The sequence below is a fragment of the Trifolium pratense genome, linkage group LG4 (genome assembly GCF_020283565.1).
Source record: "Trifolium pratense cultivar HEN17-A07 linkage group LG4, ARS_RC_1.1, whole genome shotgun sequence".
NCBI classification, from domain to species: domain Eukaryota; kingdom Viridiplantae; phylum Streptophyta; class Magnoliopsida; order Fabales; family Fabaceae; genus Trifolium; species Trifolium pratense.
Window position 1 is genome coordinate 50,585,742 of NC_060062.1, and position 22,980 is coordinate 50,608,721.

Here is a 22,980-nt window from a genome sequence, read left to right on the forward strand (position 1 = left end):
AATATAAGTTGGTAACATATATATATGAATTGATTAAAATCATATATATACATATGAAATATTGTGTATTTTGCGTAAAAAGAAAAACGGTTTGTATTCTTTTTATTTTTTTCCTATGATAAAAGTGGGTTTTCATTTAAATAATAAGAGTAAAAGTGGGAAAAAATGATAAGCTATAAGTTCATAAGCTATTTGAAATATCATCGAGAAAATAAGTTATATGTCAGTAAAATAAACTATAAGCTCTTTCTGAAAAGACTATTCCAAATAGATATTGTAGCTTATTAGCTATAAGACATAAACTATAAGATAATTTTTTTTCATGCCAAACAGTGTCTAATTATGTATGTGTTATTTTTTCATTAATTAAAATTCTTACATCATGGGCTTGATGGTTAAGGTGCACATCTTTTTCCACACATGTCTTTATTTGTTTAAGCTTAAAAAAAAATCTAGAGATTTTGTAAAAAATCTAAAGCTATTTTTCGTTTGTTTAAAATCATAAAAATCTATTTTTTTAGAAGATTATTTCTCTATATTTTCCTCTGTTTATATATTCTCTATTTTCCTCACTCTGTCTCCACTATTATGGAAAAGGAGGAAGAGTATTTCTCTTCTTTGGGTGAAATATGTTCCTACTAGTTACTTTTAATTTGGTATGGATGCAACTATAATCAATTAATCAATAATCAAAAATGCTCATATACACAAAATCCAAACTTATATTCATATAAATGCTTATTACCAAATGAAATAAATAAATAAACAAACAAAATTCCTCCCTATGTACATATTGAAATTCTCATATGTTTCTTTCTCTTACAAATTTCACACTCGTTTCTTCATAACTCCATTCCTTTTGCTTCAAAAAAAAAAAAAAAAACTCCATTCCTTTCTCACCATCTCCTTTAATTTTTAATATTCTATGACTCAAATATGAGAAAATCATTATCCTTTCACAGGTTAGTATTGCGTGTGATCAAAGGTACCAAGTAACTGTCTGGCACGAACCTTGACTTGTAATCGAACAAGCGCGTGCATACATTGCATCGCTATACGCGATTGTCTCCTCACACACACCCCACGAACCAATGCTTGCAATTTCACTAGGCTTTTCAATGCTCTATGCGCTCTTCTTGCCTGCAACATAATAGAAAATACAAACATTAACATCTAATTACTGACTTTGACCATTAAAAAAAACACGAGAATTAAGAACTAGTAGAATATACTACTATATATATATATTTGGATTTGCCGCAATTAACAATTTCACACATTCACATAGTTAACATGTTGGTGGTTGTTCAGATGAACGATTTCGAATTTCAATGCATATTGATTTTGAAATTCATACAACTATATGCTTGTTAGCAAAATTGAAATAGTAGCTACAAATTATGAAATACTACATACAAGATGACCCCTAAAATAAGCTTGAATCTTGATTGCTGCAAAGTCTTCCTTAGTGAATAATGTGATTGATGAAGAATTAATAGTTGATGATGGCAAACTGATAAAATCTTCTTTGGAGGTGGTAATGGTTGATTCATTTCTATGTATGGCTTGTTGGGTTTGATTTATGCAAACAATTGTACGAGGAGGGAGAGTTATGTCTTTGTTGGACTTGGATGATCTTAGGAACTTTGTTGTAACGATTCTTAACCATTTTTTGGATACACCCATTTTAGTTTAGATTGTTTATTTTTAGTATGGAATGTGATTTGATTTATTTACACTTTGGGAGGAAGTGACGTAAAGAAATGGGAGAGTTTGTTTATATTGGAAGACATGTTTGGTTTGAAATGTCAGAAAAGGAAAAACGTGGGGAGATGATTTTGGTTTCTCACTGATACAGTCAGTTCAGTATTGTGATTTAGAAGCATTTTCTTTGGATTTGGATTTGGATTGCACGTCACATGTATAAGAATAAGACATTCTTTTTTATTTTTTTAGCATGGTACCAACTTAGCAATAATTAATTTCCCTTGAAAAACTTGTGAGACATAAAATTAAGATCCTCTGTACTTACTTTCTATTCAGCCATTTCTCTTGCTCTTTAATCAAATGATTAATAAATTAATTAATTAATTAATTAAAAGAAATAGTTTTAAAGAGAGAAAAAATATGAATGGACGACTGAGATATAACAGCACAAACAACGGGAGATAATAGGTTGGAGAGGATTCAGATCGAAGACATAAAAAGTAATTGAACCACCGGCCGCTAACATTTTTAAGACCACTAATAAGTAAAAACTTGTTAAAAATATTATGCTTTTGATCAAAATTTTAGGTAAGATATATTAAATTTTTGAGTGAAGACTAAAAAAATTTAGTCTTCGTTTAAGAAATAAAAGAGATACTCCTTCCAGTCCTATATATAAGAAACATCTCATTTTTTAGATTCATTCTAGAATTGATGTATCTAGACTATAATATGGTCTAAATACATGAATTTTATAATGGAACTTTGATAAACCCACTTATTTATCTAGACTATAATATGGTCTAAATACTAGAATTGATGTATTGAAAGAGTTTTCACAAACATAATTATTCAGTTGATAGAAACATTATATGTGATATATATGAATTATAGTTGGAACTTTGATAAACCCACTTATTTATCTTCTTGGAAAATTTTAACCATTAAATAATTTGAGAAACAAAATGTATTGAAAGTGGAATGTAGAGTTTCAATATTGTTCATTGTTGTCACCGATAACATGCTCCCTTGCAACTAATTTTTTTTTTAAACAGCAAAAATCGGTAATTAATTGTTAATATTTAACACCTTGTGACCCATTTTTTAAACTAGTTGAGTTATTCACACATCTCTCTTGCTTTGGTACCTTTAAAATAAATTAATCCAACTGATGCAAATATTATTATTCTAGTGGCTAGTAGGAATTAGTGATCTTGTGCATATGAACAAAATTGCATTTATCTCTTCCTATTTTGTTTTTGTTTTCACCATCCCTGTTTTTTTCTTTACCGTTGATTTGTTTTTTTAAGAAACTAAATTAACCCACTCAAATTGGCACCAGAGAGAATCGAACATCAGACCTCAAGAGGAGCACACTCACAGATCCCAAGCCAATACCAATGCATCAACCCAAGTGGGTTCTTTACCGTTGATTTGTGAACATTATTGTGTGGTACACTTTTACGCATAAAATTACTCTTTCTCGTTTTATATAAGAAACAATTCATTTTTTAAATTAAAGGAAAAATTCTCTTAGACTATTTGAGGACAAATTTTTTGCCCCTTCACCCGAAATTTCATTTTTGCACTAGCGAAAAAACTTCGGAACGTGTTTTCCTATTTGAGCAACTAGTGGCCCATTGTAAAGTACTCTCTCCGTTACTTTTTTATAAGAAACACTCAATTTTCTAGGTTTATTAAATAAATAAATGATGTATCTAAGCTATAATATCAATTAAATACATCAATTATTCAATGAACTTTAAAAAGTCAAATATTTTTTATAAAAATGAACGGAGGGATCGAGTATTAGTTAAACATATTGTAATAAAGAATTTTTTGTACAATTTTTTTTAAATTTTTTTTCTTTATAGATTTTTTTTTATCTTAGAACTATTGCAGCTCATCTGACTTGCTAGCGTATGAGTTGTGTGGACAGAAAGAAATCACAAGTTGTCCAGAGGCTCAACCAATACTCTTCATCAGATGTTGGACAAGATCAAACTGTTTTCTTATAAGTGGTTTGAAGACGACGAATGTTTCTTTAGTCTCAAACTACCATAGCTGGTAGTCTAGTCCTTTTTTATGTTTGAGCCTTGTATGATCATTTGTATTTCTTTTTGTGACTATGTGTAAACTCTGGTAGTCTATCTCGACACATTTTATGGTGAGGAAATTTTTTTGTTAATATATTTGATTTTAGCTTTTTCAAAATATTTTAAAAATATAAAAAAATTATTTTGTTAAGTTTAGATTCTGTTCTTGTTTAGGATTTTTTTTTGGGTACAAAAGAATAACAAGTGTCAAGTGTTAATTTTTTTTTTTTTTAATCTAGTTCGAGAGTCAATAGTGGTTTCAAATCCTTCCGATCGCAATTGCGGGGAGTGATGGTGAGTGTCAAGTGTTTAGGATATACTATGAAGTATGAACCCATACTCATCATAATGTGATATCCCTTTAATATCATCGTGGACACGTTCTCATAGACACAAATTATCATAACATCATCATTACCAAACGCAACAACCCGGTATATCATTTGCAAAATCTTATCTTATTTTTCTTGTTTAATTTCTAATAACGTTTGTTTCCTACTTGTTATTGTAACACCCGTAACATGTTTGTCAAAATGCTTAACAGAGAATGGTTTTCTTCACCTGGGTTCGCCCCACTACCCAAGATCAAAATACTTGCATAAACAAGTAAGTACCTCATAATTCAACATTTCGAAACCATATTCGACGTTGATGATTATTTTCTATGGCTCATACGTACCTTTTTTTTATTTTATCAGGTCAGGTACTTTCAATTATGATGATAAGTATAAAGGAGCTACTGCTAAATCCTTGTCTTCCCTTAAAGAAGATAAAGGGTTCTCTAAAGATGGTTTTTTACTCAATAACGCGCGAGTTCTTATGGGTACTGGTGTTGATACTTTCGAAAAGGGCAAGAGTGCTCTAAGAAGTTGGAGGTATGTTTATGCATCATTGCATATCAAATTGAGCTTCAGCATATTCAATAAATGTTTATGCATCATGATCATGCTACTTTTCCTTAGAAATGAAATTAGTTACTAGTTTGTTAGTGAGAAAATAGACAAATTGGTCATTGAAATTGTAAGCATCATGCTATGTCTTGTTAGTAATTGCAATTATGCATGAACTAATTACTGGCAAATTAGTCCTTGAGAGACCTAAACTTCATAGGTGTAAGTTGTAGTATTGATGTGGGATCAATGTGGAGAAGTCACATATTTTGTTAACGTGTCATGTCACAGTGTCTAACGGTAAATGTTAACAGATAGACTATTTTGAGTTAAATTTTACAATTTCAAGGAAATATTTACCAATTTGCAAAAATCAAGGACTATTTTGACTGATGCTTATAATTTCGATGACCAATTTGCCAATTCACTCGTTTGTTAGTGCTTAGTACTAGTTAGTTGGTCTTTTTCACTCTGTATAAGTGATAAGTGATATTATAATAGCTTGATTTAATTACACTTTTTACCTATTTAAATAAATCAAAAACAAATTACATTTTTCTACTAATCATTTCCTCTTTCGGATCCATGTTTCTCAATACTTCGTCTTTTAAGGACAAACCTTTGGGCATAAATATGTATTCAGAATTAGTTTTATTTGAACTGTATATTCAAGGGTTGATTGATGTACCCTTATTTTCTCACATCAAACTCATTTTAGAGAGTTTTTCCTTTCCTTGTTTTAATGTTTGTGGATTTAGATAGATTTTTAATGGAAAATTTGTCGCAGACATTTTGGAATGAATTGGGCATTTGTTGATCCCAAAACACCAATCAAACAAGGAGCAAAGTTTTGTATTTGTGTCAAGGAGTTCCTTCCCTGGCTTATGATGCCACTTCAGGTTGTGTATGTAAATGAAACTAGAGCTACCAAAAAAAGTGGGGCCTCCTTTGGTTTTGGAAGTGGAACTCTTCAGGGTCACTTACTGGTTACTTCTTTTTCTCTCATCTTGTTGGTTTTCTTTTACTCTTCTTATTTTGGGCTGGTTGAAAATTTGAAGGTATCTCGCAATTTGATGATTTTGACTATGCTGACAACTATGTGGAATGAGTGGTCACACAAGAAAAGATAGAATTAAGAATAATTTATCAGATAAAATCAAGCTAGCAACTTAGCATGTATCATGGTAAAATGAACTAATTTTCCCTATGTAGTTTGAGAACGTGTGGAGAAAACTGTTAGAGCCTTGGTAAGAAGTAAGGACCATAAATGAAATGAAGTGTAGTTCAATAGTTAAAGGTAGATTGAGAACTAGAAAACTATGAGCCAAACTATGAGCCAAATCATCAGAAGTCTTTAAACATAACTTGTGATAGAAAGCACTTTGATGTTTTGTGATCCATACAACCAAGCCAACCTAGTGCGGAAAAGGTTTTGTAATTGTTGACTTTGTCAACAACTACACGAGTTATCAAACACATTAAATTAGGCATGCAAGTATTGAACATTTTCTCCTGAGATCTTGAAAATAAATTCATATAACATACAAAAATCTGAACCTTATCAATCAGTATGTTTATTTACTTGTTATGAAAATACCATTAGAATTAGTTATAATCTATACAGTGTTGCATTAAGATTACATTTTCTCAAATCCACACGCAACCTAATAGTTAAGCACAGTGTGCATAATTGCTGAGCCCTCTCTCCGTCTCCGCCATATGTGTTGTTCATGTAGCATTGTCCTAGGAATTGAAAAGGTATAATAAATAAACGTGTTATTTTTATTTATTTCTGAGACCTGAATCAGCTCCTTTGCAAGTTTAATAGATGGAGAGATTCTTTGTGTAGCATTTTTAATGAGTATGTGTTTTTTTTTTGGTCTGTAATGAGTATGTGTTTTATCTTTGCTCTTTTCCTGCATATTGAAAATTAGGAATTAGGAATAGCAAGTAATTACAGATATCCATGCGTAACTATAACCATTTTACAGACTTCTTTTGGATCGAAAAACTTCAATTTTGAACACGTCTTCACTTTTCCTTCATCGAGGTCATCCTTGTGGATTGTGATGCTTACGTTATTTTATCATAATCAAAACTTCTTTGTGATCTTCATGTTTAACTTGGCAATTTTTTACTATAGCTTTATCTACTTAACAATGCATATTTTGCTTTTGAAAATGCTTTGCATACTATTTACTTGCAAGGGTTTACGAAAGTTGTTTTTCATTCATTCTCAGAAATTCTTAACAGCAAATTGTGGAGCCACTCAAGTTTCGGTTTAAATTGTACAATTACTAATAAGGTCACATCTATGATGTTTTATTTTGTAGTCATTACTATACTTACTTTTATATGGGGTTTTCTGTGTAAAAAAGCAAAGAGAACTCCCTCATAGTCTTTATTTCTTAATAGACATTGTTTCTTTCTTCATAATTAGTCCCGTGTTTGATTTTATCATACATTTAGGAGTATCTTCTAGTAAATTAGCATAAAAACTGCTCAGATATGGTGTGGATTGTGGAGCTAATATGTCCATATTTTCTGAAAATGATTTCTGAGTTTTTCTTACTCTTAATTAGTATGTTGGCCTTTTCGCAAATAAAGCTATTGAAAAGCATTGTACACTGATGAGTTCAAATTTGTTATCTTTTTTGCAACAGGCAGGAGAAGAACGCTTTTCAATTGAGATTGATGAGAACAATCAAGTTTGGTATGAAATACTTTCTTTCTCAAAGCCTGCCCACATTTTATCATTTGTTGGCTACCCATATGTGATGCTTAGGCAAAAATACTTTGCTCACGAATCTGCCAAGGTAATGCTGAAACACATTAATTCATCAAAATCCTAATGTAAATATTTTACATTATTTGCAACCACAGTAGATTTGAATCTCTAATTTCTCAGATCTCTCTTTTTAAATAAATATTCTGCCTCCTTTTCCTTTTGTAAAATGTTTCTCCAAAATCTTCAATCATTGAACTGTGTCAAGGGGTAATGAATTATGAGTACTTATTTAGTACAAATTGAAATGGAGTGGATTCTTAATTTCAGCGCTGTGTTTAACTTTGTTGGCAAGAGTAAGATACATCAGTTTATTTTAAAGTCATGATTAAACAGGTGATTTAATGTGAACAATAAGGCAATTAGCTAGCCGAAAGAAAGAAAAAAGAAGAAACATTATTAAAACAATTACTCTGGTTTGTGGTTGAGAAACTATACAACATGACATACTTTGCAATAGAATTAGAAGAAAGTACTTTGAAAGCAGTTGTGATTTTTACCATTACACTTATTCATATATTTTGAAAGGAATTTTAACCCTATGGTCAATCATCACAGTGGACAATGGTGCTACATTCTAACAATAGACTTATGAACTGGATAGTTCTTTTCCTATTAGACTGCATAATTACACCATAAATCAGCTATTCCTAGCAAAATAAAAGCTACAACTCATGTACCTCCTTTGTATCACAGATGTTACTTGGGGAATATCATTCAGGTGGATGATTGAGCAAGCATCTGGAATCTGGATGATACCTAAAACTGTTTTGACACATTCAAACTAGAAAATCTAAAATCAAATTTCTTTTATCAGGAAAACCATAATCATGCATTGACTGAGCAATGTAGAGTAATAATTTTATGTTTTGACGATAAATTCTTAACTGATAATGAATCAAAGACAGAAACAAGCTAGATTGTAGTTACAGAATATAGAAGATGCCATGCTGATAGGATTCAATCCTCAAACTACATAATTTAATCTCATTTTATGCTTATACTGGAACAACAATGACTTATATGTTCTTGATTCTTGTCTTGTTACAAAGTGAAATGGGTGAGTCAAAAAACTTGTGGTACTGATTATTTAGCAAATAAACTAAAAATTAAGCAGTAATCAGAATCATTTTTTTTACAAATCAAGACCACCTCTCCATTTTTTTATGCCAAATTGTTGTATCAAAGACCAACTCTGCATTCTGCTCTTATTCAGGTAGAGTCATTCTTCTTCATGTAGAAGCTCTTACCGTTGGAATGACAACATATATATCAGTGAATTGATCAAATTAACCTTGAGACAGGTCACATACTCTAGTTTATCAGCTTAGGTGGATGAATCCACATATTCTTCACAATGCAAGGATCAAAGTGAAGTCTACAGAATTAGTGATTGTCCAAGTTGGACATACGAATGACGATGAGTCATTCTCCATATAAAAGATTCTCCTCTTTAGTGACCATGAGTCATTCTCCATGTAAAATGTTCTCCTCAATAGTCTAATTTTTTTTCTCTCATTAATATGAATAATTAAAGAGATATCAATTACTTTGTCAAAAAAAAATATATATCAATTACCTTATTTGGAGATACAATCAATAAAAAATAAAAATCCTATCTATACATCGCACGATATTAATTTATAGATCTGGCTAACAAGTATCTCATGATATTCTTTAAAGATTCTGTTTTTTTTTTTTGGTACAAGGGAAAGAAAAGGGAAAACAAACAACAAACAAATTATCTAAAAAATAAAGTCCCACAAGCATCAGCTAGCAGGAGGAGACTCATTCCATTAGGTGGAATAGCTATAGGAGAATAAACTTCAGGGTTTCGTGCTCCAAGTTTGGCTAAATAATCCGCATAGGCATTGCCCTCTCGAAGTGTGTGAACAACTTTAAAGATTCTGTTTAAATAAATTATTTATTTAAAATGTTAAATATTTTAATTTTCAATGCATTGATTTAACATTAAAAAAAAATACATTGATTTAACATATTTTTTAAAAAATTATTATTTAAACTCCTTAAATAATATTAATAGTATCTCAAAAAAGCATTTCCCATAATTTATTAAAGTGTCAAAAACAAAACTTTACTACCACTAAGAAGACTTTCAATTAAACGCTAAAAAAAGTTTCCTAGTTTTCTTCAAAACTAAGTAACATAAAAAACTGTTTTCATTACTACTTCTTTTCCTCAACCATCAAGATCTCAAAAGTGTTTATTCTTCCTTCTCCCTGCTTTCAATTTTCATTATTACCTCTTTTCTCAGTTACCTTCTTCTAAATAATCTCATAGCTATTTTCTACACTCTCTACAACTTTTTCCAACAACCCTTCAAATCTACTAGAGATTAGAAACCAAACATCAAAAACACACAACAAATGTTTCATCATCTTTGAGTTCTTGTTCCTCTTCAGCCAATGGATGAGAAAGTAGATTGGTCTCAACTCCCTATAGAACTATGGCCCAAGATAGGAAAATCTCTTGATAATCACATAGATGTTCTTAGATTTCGCAGTGTTTGTGAATCATTTCGTTCTTCCATTCCTCACTGTCTTCCAAATTCTCCTTCTTTTCCTTTACAACTAACTCATCCCATCAACAACAGAGTAATCCCCACTTTCCTCAATTTAGCTACCATTTACCTTATTAAACCAACTCATGAAAGTTCCAGCACAAATTTATCTTCTTCTTCTTCTTCCAAAGGTTGGTTGATTAAAGTTGAAGAATCAAACAATCATCCTTTGAGGAGTTTGTTGGGTCCTATCTCCGACCGAAAATTATCATATCCTCTTAGTAATAATGCTTCTCTAATGCTATTGAACTTGTTGAATTATAGGGTCATTGAGCTATGCAAATCATATTCATGTAGAGGTCGAAGAACTAGATGGTTTTCATGTAAGGTGAGAAAAGTTGTGTTCTATCCTAACTCTCCTTGGATCAATGTCAAGGATTGTGTAGCTTTTTGTATCTTTCAAAAAGGTAGAATAGGATTCATTAAACATGGTGCTAAAAATTGGAAACTTGTGGATCACAAGAATTGCAACTATGATGATGTTATTGTGTTTAAGGGTCAGTTTTATGTTACTGATAAATGCGGAACTATTTCACGGTTTGATGTTTGTTCTTTGAAGTTGATACAATTTTCGCCTCCTTTGTGTGGTTTTGGAAACAAGAAAGATTTGGTGGAATCTTGTGGTAGTCTTTATGTCGTTGATAGATATTACGAAAGCAGTGACGAAGGCAGTGACGAAAGCAGTGAAGACTTTGGTCGAGATGAGGTTGTGGAATGTTTCAAAGTTTATAAGTTGGATGAAGAATGTGGAAAATGGGTTGATGTGAAAAACTTGAGAGATAGAACTTTCATTTTGAGCAATACTTGTAACTTTTCTGTTTCTGCTGAAGAATTGATTGGATATCAAGGGAATTGTATCTACTTTAAGGATACTTTTGATGTTCGTATGTATAATTTGGAAGATCATAGAATTGTTACGGTTGATTTTCATCCTAGTATTGACAAGTCTTTGTGGTCTAATGCTCCTTGTGTGAGAAGGTGAGATGTTAGAAGAAATAACAGGTCTAGCAAATTCAGTTTCAAAGGTACACTTGGATTTCTCTTCCCATCTCTTTGGCTGTCTTAGTAATCAAGTAATGTAGTAATATTGATTATATTTATCAGCTGTGTTATTTCGGCACACAATTTGATGACACCGTATGCTATTTTATTCACAGATATACGGTTCAAATTGATTGCATTCAATAGATAGTCAATGTATATCATGTATACTGCAGTTCAAATACACCACGTTCATATGATGGTTAATGAGTTGCAACACCTTGTTATATTCATTAATCATATCTACTGAACGTAATTAACAACATACTATTTGAATTGCGTTAACCATGTCATGAAGAAATGGACAGTGTTGTGTGAAAAACTCGTTGTGTTTAAATTTGTATATTTGTTGACCATTCTACAAGGCGTAATTAATCATGTATTTGAATTACATTAACCATGAAATCTATGAAGCACCAACACTAACACGTCGATACTACTAATAATATGATATAATAAAGTAATTGAATATAATCACATGTGTTGGTGTCATGTCAGTGTTGGATACCAAACAGACCTTCAATCAGAAGTGTCGGTGTTGGATATAAAGTGCCTACAGTCTATGTCAAAATAACAATTTTCTTTATATGTGCCTTTTGAGAGGCAAGAATAGTGAGATGATTCAATCAAAGCTGAGAATTAATACTTGTTTCCGGCAATTGGATATTTTATGAATTCTCTTTCAATACTGATACGTGCTTTGTCATTCCAACAGTTAAGAGTGTCAATATGCAGAAGAAAGCCTCTCCCTAAAGAAGTGCAGAATGTAGAGACTATTTGCTAAGTGATGTGTTTTTTTCTGCTACAAGTATATAATTAGATTAAATTAAACTGTGTAGTTCAAGGATTGAAGGCTATTTACATCACAATGGCATCTTCTACAATCTACATGTTCTCTTTATTGTATATCAATATAGTTATTATTCCATAGTGCTTAGACATTATTGAAAATAATGTACTTATTTACATTAGAGTGTGTTTGGATTAGGAAATTTTTTGAGGTAAAGTAATGTTTTGAGGGAATTCAAATGATTTGAGGTGAATTCCATTGTTTGGATGAAAATTTGAAGAATTTTCAAAATGATGGAAATTTATGAAGTATTTTGTTCAAGTTAAATTTAGAGAATTTCAAAATGACACCTAAAATCAAAGAATTTGAAATTCCTTCTTCACTATAAACTTTTAAAAATTACTAATTGATCGTAAAATCTAAAATTAACCGAAAAACCTAAAATCGACGATAAACGCTAAATTGGCCAAAAATCCAAAAAATCGGCAGAAAAAACCTAAAATCGACCAAAAGCCCAAAAATCGACTATAAACCCTAAAATCGGTCAAAAACACAAAAAATCGGCAGGAAAACCTAAAATCGGCCAAAATTCCAAAAATCGACTATAAACCCTAAAATCGGCTGAAAACCCAAAAAATCGGCCGAAAAACCAAAAATCGACCGAAAACCCAAAAAATCGACCGAAAACCTAAAATCAGCCAAAATCCAAAAAAGCGACTATAAACCCTAAAATCGACCGGAAACCCGAATAATCGGCAAAAAAACCTAAAATCGGCCAAAAATCCAAAAATTGACTATAAACCCTAAAATCGGCAGAAAACCCAAAAAATCGGCCGAAAAACCAAAAATCGACCAAAAACCCAAAATCGGCCGAAGAATCTAAAATCGTCCCTAAACCCAAAAAACTCAGCCGAAAACCTAAAATAGACCCAAAATCCTGAAATCGGCTATAAACCCCAAAATCGGCCGAAAAACCTAAAATCGACTATAAACCCATTTTTCGGCCGATATTAGGGTTTATAGTCGATTTTTGGGTTTTTCGGTCGATTTTTCGTTTTTCGGTTGATTTTAGGGTTTATAGTCGATTTTTGAGTTTTTCGCCAATTTTAGGTTTTTCAGCCGATTTTTTGGGTTTAGGGTCAATTTTTGGGTTTTCGATTAATTTTTTTGGTTTTCAGCCGATTTTATAATTTATAGTCGATTTTAGGGCTTTTGGTCGATTTTAGGTTTTTCAGCCGATTTTGTGTTTACTGACGATATTAGGGTTTTTGGCCGATTTTAGGTTTTTCAGCCGATTTATGGTTTTTGACCGATTTTAGGTTTATCCGCCGATTTTTTCGGTTTTTCGGCCAATTTTTGGGTTTAGGGTCGATTTTATTAAAATAAATAAAATTAAATGAAGGAAATTCAATTACGTTACCCAAACAAAGAAGTTTACAATTGATGGAATTTCAATACTTTATCCAAACACTAGAATTTGAAAATCAAGGGAATTCAATTGAATCAATTGAATTGTCTAGTATTTAAAATCCCTTGAATTTCTAGAATCTCTCATCCAAACACACTGTTAGGATTTGGAAGAATTAATGTGTTTCTGCATTACCTTGGCAGATGTATGAGCAAAGTATACCAGAACTCAAGTGGCTCAACATTTGTTGTTAAGAATTTCTGAGAATGCATGAAAAGTAACTTCTTCCTTAAACCCTTGAAAGTAAATAGTATCTAACTAATGCATTTTCTTCAAAAAACAACATAGGGATTGTTGTATAGATAACACTGGCTAGTAAAATATTGTTAAGGTTAACTTGAAGATCACATAGAAGTTTGTAATTCTGATATAAATATAGGCCTGCACAAAACATCAACGCCAATCGTCAATTCTCAACAAAAAAAAAAAAACCAAAACAAAAATGAGTTGAGTTTTGAGGCATTGGTCTTCCATATCGGTCTTCTCTTATTTTTGTCAAAGTGATAAGAGGAGGAAAATGTTTAATATGAGTATACCAAGGTTACTTGCATGATATAAATCATATGAAGTTTACAATAAGATAAGATTTAGATTCACTTGACTGCTATTTTGGGCCTGGATTTGCTCCAAATTGGACAGACGGTTGAGAGCAGTAGCTGTGTCACACAATCACAGTTACTGCACCAAATCCAATTCCATGAATACACAGTGGGATTAAAACAATCTCAGTCACCAATTTTATATCGGATGCTGAGATTAGTTACAGCAGGACGCAGTAACTGCAGGAAATCCTATTCCGTTTATAAGGGCTCAGGTCCCAACAATTATTATGACCTCGTAATTTTTAACTTAATAAAATAAATACATGACAATTAAAAGTTATATATAATGCTGCATGAAAATAACTTGGTTGAACCAGTGCTTGGTGATGAAGATAATGGCACCTCTAAGAAGAGCAATTGACCATTGAGTATAGGTGTTTCCAGTGCTGGAACTGAATTGTCATTGGCATCATATTAGCTGGCAAAATTAATAAATAACTTCAAATTGTCAAAGTTAACATCAATTTGTATTACTTTACTAATTTTACCAGGTAGAAGGCTTTTTCAAGTCAATTATTCCTAGAAAAAATTTCCTAGATTTTTTGACAGAAAGATTTTCTGACAATGGGAAATCTACCAACAAGATATCATCAATAGTTATAGTCTTCTTTCACAAGTATTTTCTACACTCTTTATCCTTCCAATAAAAGGCCTATATAGAGACCAAACATCAAAAGCAGATAGATCAATCTAAGTAACATGATATCTCTCTTCAACAAAGTCAACACATCTTTGAGCTCTGGTTCCTCTTCATCCATGAATGAGAAAGTAGATTGGTCTGAACTCCCTAGAGAGCTATGGCACAAGATAGGAAAATATCTTGATAATCATATAGATGTTCTTAGATTTCGCAGTGTTTGTGAATCATTTCGATCGTCCATCCCTCCCTCTCTTCCAAATTCTCCTTCTTTTCCTTTGCAAATACCTCACCCTATCTACATCTCCCTGAACAACTACCTCAACCAATCAACCATTTATCTTATTCAACCAACTGATGCAAGTTCCAACTCCAATTTAGAACCTTCTCATTCTTCCAAAGGTTGGTTGATTAAGGTACAAGCATCAAAGAATCAACCTTTGAGTTTGTTGAGTCCTATCTCCGACCGAAAATTATCATACCCTCTTAGTAGTAACAACAGTTCTGTCATTCTATGGAACTTGATGGATTATAGGGTCATTGAGCTATGCAAATCATATACAATCGGAAAGACTACACGGTTCTCTAGTTCTGTAATCAAAGTTGTGATCTATCCTAACTTTCCTCTGACTAGTGTTGAGGATTGTGTTTCTTGTTGTATCTTTCAAGAGGGTAAATTAGGACTCATGAAACATGGTGATAAAAAATGGAAACTTGTGGATGACAAGAATTTCTACTATGATGATGTTATTGTGTTCAAGGGTCAGTTCTATGTGACTGATAAATGGGGAACTATTTCATGGATTGATGTTTGTTCTTTGAAGTTAATACAATTTTCGCCTCATTTGTGCGGTTTTGGAAACAAGAAACATTTGGTGGAATCTTGTGGGAGTCTTTATGTTGTTGATAGATACTATGAAAGTAGTGAAGACATGAGAAGGAATTATGCTGGAAGACACCGCCACAATCGAGACGCTGTTGTGGAGTGTTTCAAAGTTTATAAGTTTGATGAAGAATGCGGAAAATGGGTTGATGTTAAAAACTTGAGAGATAGAGCTTTCATTTTGAGCAATAGTTGCAATTTCTCTGTGTTAGCTAAAGAACTTATTGGATATCAATGGAATTGCATCTACTTTAGGGATGCTTTTGATGTGAGAATGTATAATTTGGATGATCATAGTGTCACTACTGTTGATTTTAATCCTTGCATTGACAAGACTCTGTGGTCTCATTCACCTTGGATGAGATGTTAGAGGACATAACAGGTATATCAATTCGTCGTTATGGCTGAGACGGTGACCCAATTGTTGTCAGTTTAAGTTTCAAAAATAATAAGGTAAAACAAATATTAGTTGAGTTTTGAAGTATGAATAATGAATATCTGTCTTCTCTTGTTTTCTATCAAATTGACATTGATCGTGTCACTGTCTCAAACAATACAACTAGGACGATCACGAACTTCTACTTTGAAGGCCGGCGCCAGTCATCGTTGATGTGTCAAACAGTTTTCAAGTACTAATCCACAGTGGATCACATATCATATCACGATATTTCATCATAGAACTTACCTTGGACGACCTTCATAATTGAAAACTGATATTCTATCGAAATTTTCAATCCCATAAAGAAGTCTGGAAAAGGGTTGTAACTTAGCACATATAGTTGTATTAGAGTCAGAAGAAAGTAGTATGAAAGCATCTGCATTTTTTACCACTGCACTTATTTGTATATTTTGAAAGGAATTTTATTGTTAAGCATGACAGTGGATAATTATGCTGCATTTTCACATTAGGTTGTAATGACTACTAGCTGATCCTCCCGAAGGCATGAAGAGGCAATCATGCATAATCCTCCAATATGTTACTTCAATTCAACAACACAAGACAAATGGTTTGATTCTCATCACTTACCAGCAGCATTCAAGACAAAGTTGTGCATAACAAATTAACTCCACCGCAAGTTCACACCAATCAATTTAAATGAATGCAATGATTTATAAAACAAAAAAAACGCCCACCGTGGGGCTCGAACCCACGACCACAAGGTTAAGAGCCTTGCGCTCTACCAACTGAGCTAGACGGGCTATTTATTTTTTAGTTGAAAGACTGACTACTTGTTTTATTCTTTTATAATAATAAAATTTCAGTTTGTCTTCCAACAAATTATAAAAATGTAATCTTAATATTCAACAATTTAAAGAATAAATTTTAGAGAGTTTACTTGTCATTTTTTCATTTTTTTTTTGAGATTTTATAAATAATAATCAGAAGTTCTTCTGTTTCTGTTTATTTATCGGAGTGAAAAACACTTTTATTAAAAGATGCTTATAAAAAAAAGTCACTAGGTTTGGTGAGGGGTTTGGGTAGTATGTTATAGGTCATGGGATCGATCCCTAGCTCATTGTAAACAAAAAAAAGATGCTTATAAAAAAACACTTATTAAAAAAAAAATTGAACAACTTATTTTAAGCAATTTTTAGATTTTTTTTTCTGGTCAAATTCTCATATTAAACCAGTTTTAAAAACAGTTTCTTGTATTAAATTAAATCAGCTCGGAAATGAAAACTGAGTTTGAATCACTTTTAAAATAAACACGTTTAAAAAATCAACTTTATTTTTTTACTAAAATAGTTTATAGAGACTAAACCAAACCATTGATTTGATTCAATTTAGTTGAATTAGTACACACTCCTAATTCCTAAATGTGAAGAAGGGCCGGACTCTCAGCTTTTTTTTTGTCTTAGATGAAGTGGTAAATTCACTGAAAATAAATTCACATAATTGTAAGATCCCGGGTCACGGCATACGGCCTAATAATTTTGATATTTTTTGTCAGTTGAGTTAAGACTTATGGGATCCGGACTCTCAGTTTCTTTTAAGTGAAAAATACATTTATGCAAATATCAAAAAAAGTTATTTTTAGAGTATAAAATTGATCTTAAAGTGTGTTTGAGTAAAATTAGTCAGCCTCAAAATTTATTTTAACTTAAAATTTAAAATTGATCTTAAAATTTATAATTTTTGCCCAAATATTGATTTAGATTGGATATTAATAAAATCAACAATATACAACCAAACATTGAATTGCTTCAAGTGATAAGAATTTTGGTCATCTTAAACATGCATTCAAGTGAAACGGTCATAAAAACTTCTAACTAATATTAAATAACCTAAAAATAGAATCAACTATATACAATCTCAAATCTCAATTGACATTTTGTTTACATATAAAAAAAAATGAAAAGTTGCAGCAATTATCTCATATCACCCTATATATAATGAGAAATTCTTTATTTTTAGTATAAAACGTGGAAAGTTAACATCAACTTTGTATTATTTTATTAATATTATTAGACACAAGACTTATCAGTTCAACTATTCCTAGAAAAAGTTAACTTCGCAGAAAGAACCTACAATGGAAGATTGGAATCTCTACCAACAAATAAGACATCAAACTTCTCTGTTTTTTCCATTTCCATTTCTTCTACTTTTCTCAGTCACCTTCTTGTAAATTCAAAGTATTTTCTACATGCTTTACACTTCAACTTTTTCCAACCATATAAAAAAACCTTATATAGAGATTAAAGACCAAACATCATAAGCAAAAACATCAATCTAAGTACCATGATATCTCTCTTCAGCAAACTCAACATACAAAAAAAGCAAAAATCTTTCACCTCTCATTCCTCTTCAACCATGGATGACAAAGTAGATTGGTCTCAACTCCCTATAGAACTATGGCCAAAGATAGGAAAATATCTTGATAATCATATAGATGTTCTTCGATTTCGGAGTGTTTGTGAATCATTTCGTTCTTCAATTCCTCATTCTCTTCCAAATTCTCCTTCTTTTCCTTTACAAATACCTCACCCCATCAACATCTCACTAATCAACAACCTTAACCAATTAACTGTTTATCTTATTCAACCAACTGATGCAAGTTCAAATTCCAATTTAGAATCTTTAGCAACTTGTTCTTCTTCCAAAGGTTGGTTGATTAAGGTAGAAGAATCAAGGAATCAACCATTGCGTTTGTTGAGTCCGGTCTCAGATCGAAAACTATCATACCCTCTTAGTAGTAGTAACAACAGTTCTGTCATGTTATGGAACTTGATGGATTATAGGGTCATTGAGTTATGCAAATCATATACAATTGAAAAGGCTACACCTACACGTTTCTCTAGTTCTGTGATCAAAGTTGTGTTTTATCCTAACTCTCCTTGGACTAGTGTTGAGGATTGTGTTTCTTGTTGTGTTTTTCAAGAAGGTAAATTAGGATTCATGAAACATGGTGATAAACAATGGAAACTTGTGGATGAAAAGAATTTTTACTATGATGATGTTATTGTGTTTAAGGGTCAGTTTTATGTTACTGATAAATGGGGAACTATTTCATGGATTGATGTTTGTTCTTTCAAGTTGGTACAATTTTCGCCGCCTTTATGTGGTTTTGGAAACAAGAAACATTTGGTGGAGTCATGTGGGAGTCTTTATGTTGTTGATAGATACTATGAAAGTAATGAAGACATGAGAAGGAACTATGTCGGAAGACGCCACGATCGCCACGATCAAGATGCTGTTGTTGAATGTTTCAAAGTTTATAAGCTGGATGAAGAATGGGGAAAATGGGTTGATGTGAAAAATTTGAAAGATAGAGCTTTCATTTTGAGCAAAAGCTGTAACTTTTCTGTTTCAACTAAAGAATTGATTGGATATCAAGGGAATTGCATCTACTTTAGGGATGCTTTTGATGTGAGAATGTATAATCTGGATGATCATAGTGTCACTACTGTTGATTTTAATCCTTGCATTGACAAGACTTTGTGGTCTCGTTCACCTTGGATGAGATGTTAGAGGACAAAACAGTTTCAAAGGTACACTGTGATTTCTCTTCTTATCTCTTTATTTGTCCTAATAATGTTATTAGGATAGCACCATGACTTACTGAGGTGATTCTTCAAGGGACTTTATTTATCAGTTGAGTTATTTTGACACTAACAAGACAAGAATCAATCACATACAACTAATCATTGTTCGACTATAAGCATAAAATGAGATTAAATTATGTAGTTTGTTTTGAGGATTGAATCCTACCAACATGGCATCTTCTCCATATTCTCTTACTATAATCTAGCTTGTTTCTGTCATTTTCCTTTTTGACAAGAAGCTTGTTTTTGTCTTGATTCATTATCAGTTAAGAATTTGTGGTAAAAACATGAAATTATAACTCTACACTATTCGGTCATTACATGATCATGGTTTTCCTGATAAAAAAGATTGATACTTAGATTTTCTAGTTTGAATGTGTCAAAACAGTTTTAGGTATCAGTAAGATGCTTGCACATTCATCCACCAACACAGACATTGACACCTCAAGACCAATAATAATTAAGAGTAAGACAAATTTGAACTGATCATGGATCAATGGTTTGCAATAGTTTTGTTTGTGAAAAGTTCATATTAAAGATACTAATCAAGAGTAAGACAAACTCATAAATCCATTTGCACAAGGATTAATATTCAACACACACCACTTAGGTTTCAACTTATTTAAGTAGTTTTCCATGCTAAATTACTAAAAGAAACCTTAGTAATGAATCATTCGTAATTTCCATCATGCTAGAAAAGATGAAAGTATAAATTTCAACCAAACACATAATAAAAACTGGAAAGTATGAACGAAAATAAAGAAGAGAGAGAAAAATGGTAAAATAGTACATAAATGCGGTGAGCGTGGATCGAACACGCGACCTTCAGATCTTCAGTCTGACGCTCTCCCAACTGAGCTATCCCCGCAATATATTTAATCAATACTTCTTGATGGCTTTCCTTAAATTGTGCATTTTTATGGTTTGAAACAAGAATTCAGTTTCGTCGTTTTTAATTGGTACTTTTCTCTCTTTTTTCATTTCTCCTCTCTTTCAAATAGTACCAGAAATATATATTTGTCATTTCAAAGGTACACTGTGATTTCTCTTCCTATCTCTTTATTTGTCCTAATAATATTATCTTAGGATAGCACCATAACTTAATGAGGTGATTCTTCAAGGGACTTTATTTATCAGTTGAGTTATTTTGACACACAATTTGTTAACAATGTGCGACACTATATATAAATGCCACGTGAACTTTATTATAGGGTTGACACTTGACACAGTAAAAGTACAGGTTCAATTACGTTCAATGGATGGTTAATGAGTTACAACATCCTGTTATATTCATTAATCATATGCTGAACAAAATGAAACACATATTTGAACTTTGTTAACCATGTAAGAAATTAACAATATTGTGTAAAAAAATCACTGTGTTCAAATACACATAACACATGATATGCATTAACCGTCGACTACACATAATTAACCATGTATTTGAAATCCATTAATTGTGTAACATGATGCATACAGTGTTTGTGTCAAAATAACATTTTTCTGTATTTATGTTTTTTGAGATGCAAGAATGTGAGTTTATTCAATCAAAAGATATAGAATACTTGCTTTGAATGTTTTATCAAATCTGATATGTTCTTTGTCATTTCAACAGCAAAGAGTGTCAATATGAAGAAGAATGCCTCTCCCTAAAGAAATGCAGAATGTAGAGACTAGAGACTACTATTTGCTAATTTATGTTTGTTCTGCTACAAGTATATAATGAGATTAAATTAAACAAACCTACACAATTGATTAAACTGTGTAGGTTATGGATGGAAGGCTATGTTATGTACATCCGAATGAAATCTTCTACATGTCGTCGTTATTATTCCATAGTGCTGGAACAATATAGCAAATAATGTATACATGGAGTTTGAAAGATTAATGTGTTTCATACCAAACTTGATTGTTGTCCTTGGTCTCAATTCAAAAGCGTTCTTCTCCTGCCGATTGCCAAAATCACAACAAATTTGAACTATTCAGTATATTTACTTTTTCAATAGATTTGTTGTCTGAAAAGGTCAATTACAAGATAATATGAAAATAACACACCATTCTAAATCCTGCAAGTTTACCCAAGGTTGAGAGCAAAGTTGTGTTCTATCCAAACTCTCCTTGTATCGGTGTTAAGAAGATTGGCTCGCCCTGAGTGCAGAGTGCAGACACAACATTTTGGCATAAACAATGGAATGTTGGCTTAATTTTTACTTAGTTTATTTGCTAAATGATCAAGTTTGTTGACTCTCCCATTCCACTTTGTAACAAGATGAGAATCAAGAACATACAAGTGATCGTTGTTCGACTATAAGCATAAAATGAGATTAAATTATGTGGTTTGAGGATTGAATCCTATCAGCATGACAGCCATCTTTTGCATATTCTCTTACTACAATCTAGCTTGTTTCTGTATTGATTCATTATCAGTTAAGAATTTATTGTTAAAACATAAAATTATTACTCTACACTGCTCGGTCATTACATGATCATGGTTTTCATGATAAAAAAAATTGATATTAGATTTTCTAGTTTGAATGTGTCAAAACAGTTTTAGGTATCAGCCAGGTGCTTGCTCATTCATCCACCTGAATGATATTCCACAAGTAACATATGTGATAGAATATGAAGCATGGACATATTTGACACTGATAATTTAAGAAAATGACATAATTCCGTTAATTTTTGGAGAGTAACTATTATACCAATGTTTCTTTTATTTTTTTTCAGCTAATTGCCTCATTGCTCACATTAAGTCACTAGTTTAATCATGATTTCAAACAAAACTGATGTACCTTACTCCTACCAACAATGCTCAACACGCCCAAAAACTAAGAATATCCACTCCATTTGAACTAGTACTAAATATGAAGTACTCATAATTCATTACCCTATGACACATTTTAATGATGGAAGATTTCGGAAAAAAAATTTACAAAAGGGAAAAAGTTCATAAGATACTAATCAAAACTCAGAAATCATTTTCACAAAGATTAACAATCAACACTTGGTTTCATCTTATTAGTAAAAGCCTAATTTCCATCTTGGTAGAAAAGAGGAGAGTAAAAATTGCAACCAAACACGCAATACAAAAAGGAAAGTAATTATCGAAAATAAGCAAAAGGAGATTAAAAACATATTGTGCGGTGAGCGTGGATCGAACACGCGACCTTCAGATCTTCAGTCTGACGCTCTCCCAACTGAGCTATCCCCACATGATGAATAATTTGTACGGTACGTCGTACTTGTTTTCCTTCTTCTTTTGTCTTTTAGAAATTTTGCATTTTTCGTGTTTGGAACGGTAGCATGATTGGGCAGAATTTCACGTTGTACTAAATTTAGTTGGTATACTTTTTAAGTTTAATATTTAAAGATCATTAAATTATTTTTGAAACACGGACTCCGACACTGACATTTAATACGATACGGACACATCATTAATGTAAAATATATAGAACA

At 31.9% G+C, this 22,980-nt stretch overlaps 5 protein-coding genes and 3 non-coding genes across 12 annotated transcripts; 4 read left to right on the top strand and 4 right to left on the bottom strand.

The window, feature by feature from the left end:
* Positions 1-704: 704 nt before the first annotated feature.
* LOC123882407 (protein IQ-DOMAIN 20) lies at positions 705-1,754 on the bottom strand. The gene is made up of 2 exons (XM_045931263.1): positions 1,417-1,754; positions 705-1,140 (listed from the first exon to the last, which is right to left on the bottom strand). The coding sequence occupies exons 1-2, from the start codon at positions 1,684-1,686 to the stop codon at positions 964-966; spliced, it is 447 nt and encodes a 148-aa protein (XP_045787219.1). The 5' UTR covers positions 1,687-1,754; the 3' UTR covers positions 705-963.
* A 2,351-nt stretch (positions 1,755-4,105) lies between these two features.
* Positions 4,106-9,438, top strand: LOC123882409 (UPF0548 protein At2g17695). Of its 4 annotated transcripts, none has more exons than XM_045931266.1 (6): positions 4,106-4,237; positions 4,348-4,409; positions 4,502-4,678; positions 5,481-5,679; positions 7,357-7,509; positions 9,188-9,438. In XM_045931266.1, the coding sequence occupies exons 2-6, from the start codon at positions 4,351-4,353 to the stop codon at positions 9,299-9,301; spliced, it is 702 nt and encodes a 233-aa protein (XP_045787222.1). In that variant the 5' UTR covers positions 4,106-4,237; positions 4,348-4,350; the 3' UTR covers positions 9,302-9,438. The 4 variants fall into 4 exon arrangements, with proteins under 4 accessions (XP_045787222.1, XP_045787226.1, XP_045787225.1 ...); XM_045931270.1 differs by having other exon boundaries at positions 8,695-9,199; XM_045931269.1 differs by lacking the exon at positions 9,188-9,438 and adding an exon at positions 8,175-8,679.
* A 152-nt stretch (positions 9,439-9,590) lies between these two features.
* Positions 9,591-13,552, top strand: LOC123882408 (putative F-box protein At1g65770). 2 transcript variants are annotated; one of them, XM_045931265.1, is made up of 2 exons: positions 9,591-11,084; positions 13,502-13,552. In XM_045931265.1, exon 1 carries the CDS (start codon positions 9,905-9,907, stop codon positions 11,039-11,041), a length of 1,137 nt encoding a protein of 378 aa, XP_045787221.1. In that variant the 5' UTR covers positions 9,591-9,904; the 3' UTR covers positions 11,042-11,084; positions 13,502-13,552. The 2 variants fall into 2 exon arrangements, with proteins under 2 accessions (XP_045787221.1, XP_045787220.1); XM_045931264.1 differs by lacking the exon at positions 13,502-13,552 and adding an exon at positions 11,816-12,072 and having other exon boundaries at positions 9,595-11,084.
* A 920-nt stretch (positions 13,553-14,472) lies between these two features.
* On the top strand, positions 14,473-16,815 carry LOC123882410 (F-box protein At4g35733-like). Its single transcript, XM_045931271.1, has one exon. It carries the CDS (start codon positions 14,660-14,662, stop codon positions 15,848-15,850), a length of 1,191 nt encoding a protein of 396 aa, XP_045787227.1. The 5' UTR covers positions 14,473-14,659; the 3' UTR covers positions 15,851-16,815.
* TRNAK-CUU lies at positions 16,608-16,680 on the bottom strand. Its single transcript has one exon. It is a non-coding gene; the product is annotated as a tRNA-Lys (tRNA).
* Positions 16,816-17,974: 1,159 nt separating the features above from the next.
* Positions 17,975-21,903, top strand: LOC123882411 (putative F-box protein At1g65770). The gene is made up of 2 exons (XM_045931272.1): positions 17,975-19,470; positions 21,140-21,903. The coding sequence occupies exon 1, from the start codon at positions 18,221-18,223 to the stop codon at positions 19,448-19,450; it is 1,230 nt and encodes a 409-aa protein (XP_045787228.1). The 5' UTR covers positions 17,975-18,220; the 3' UTR covers positions 19,451-19,470; positions 21,140-21,903.
* TRNAF-GAA lies at positions 20,320-20,392 on the bottom strand. The gene has a single exon. It is a non-coding gene; the product is annotated as a tRNA-Phe (tRNA).
* A 760-nt stretch (positions 21,904-22,663) lies between the features above and the next one.
* On the bottom strand, positions 22,664-22,736 carry TRNAF-GAA. Its single transcript has one exon. It is a non-coding gene; the product is annotated as a tRNA-Phe (tRNA).
* Between the last annotated feature and the right edge of the window lie 244 nt (positions 22,737-22,980).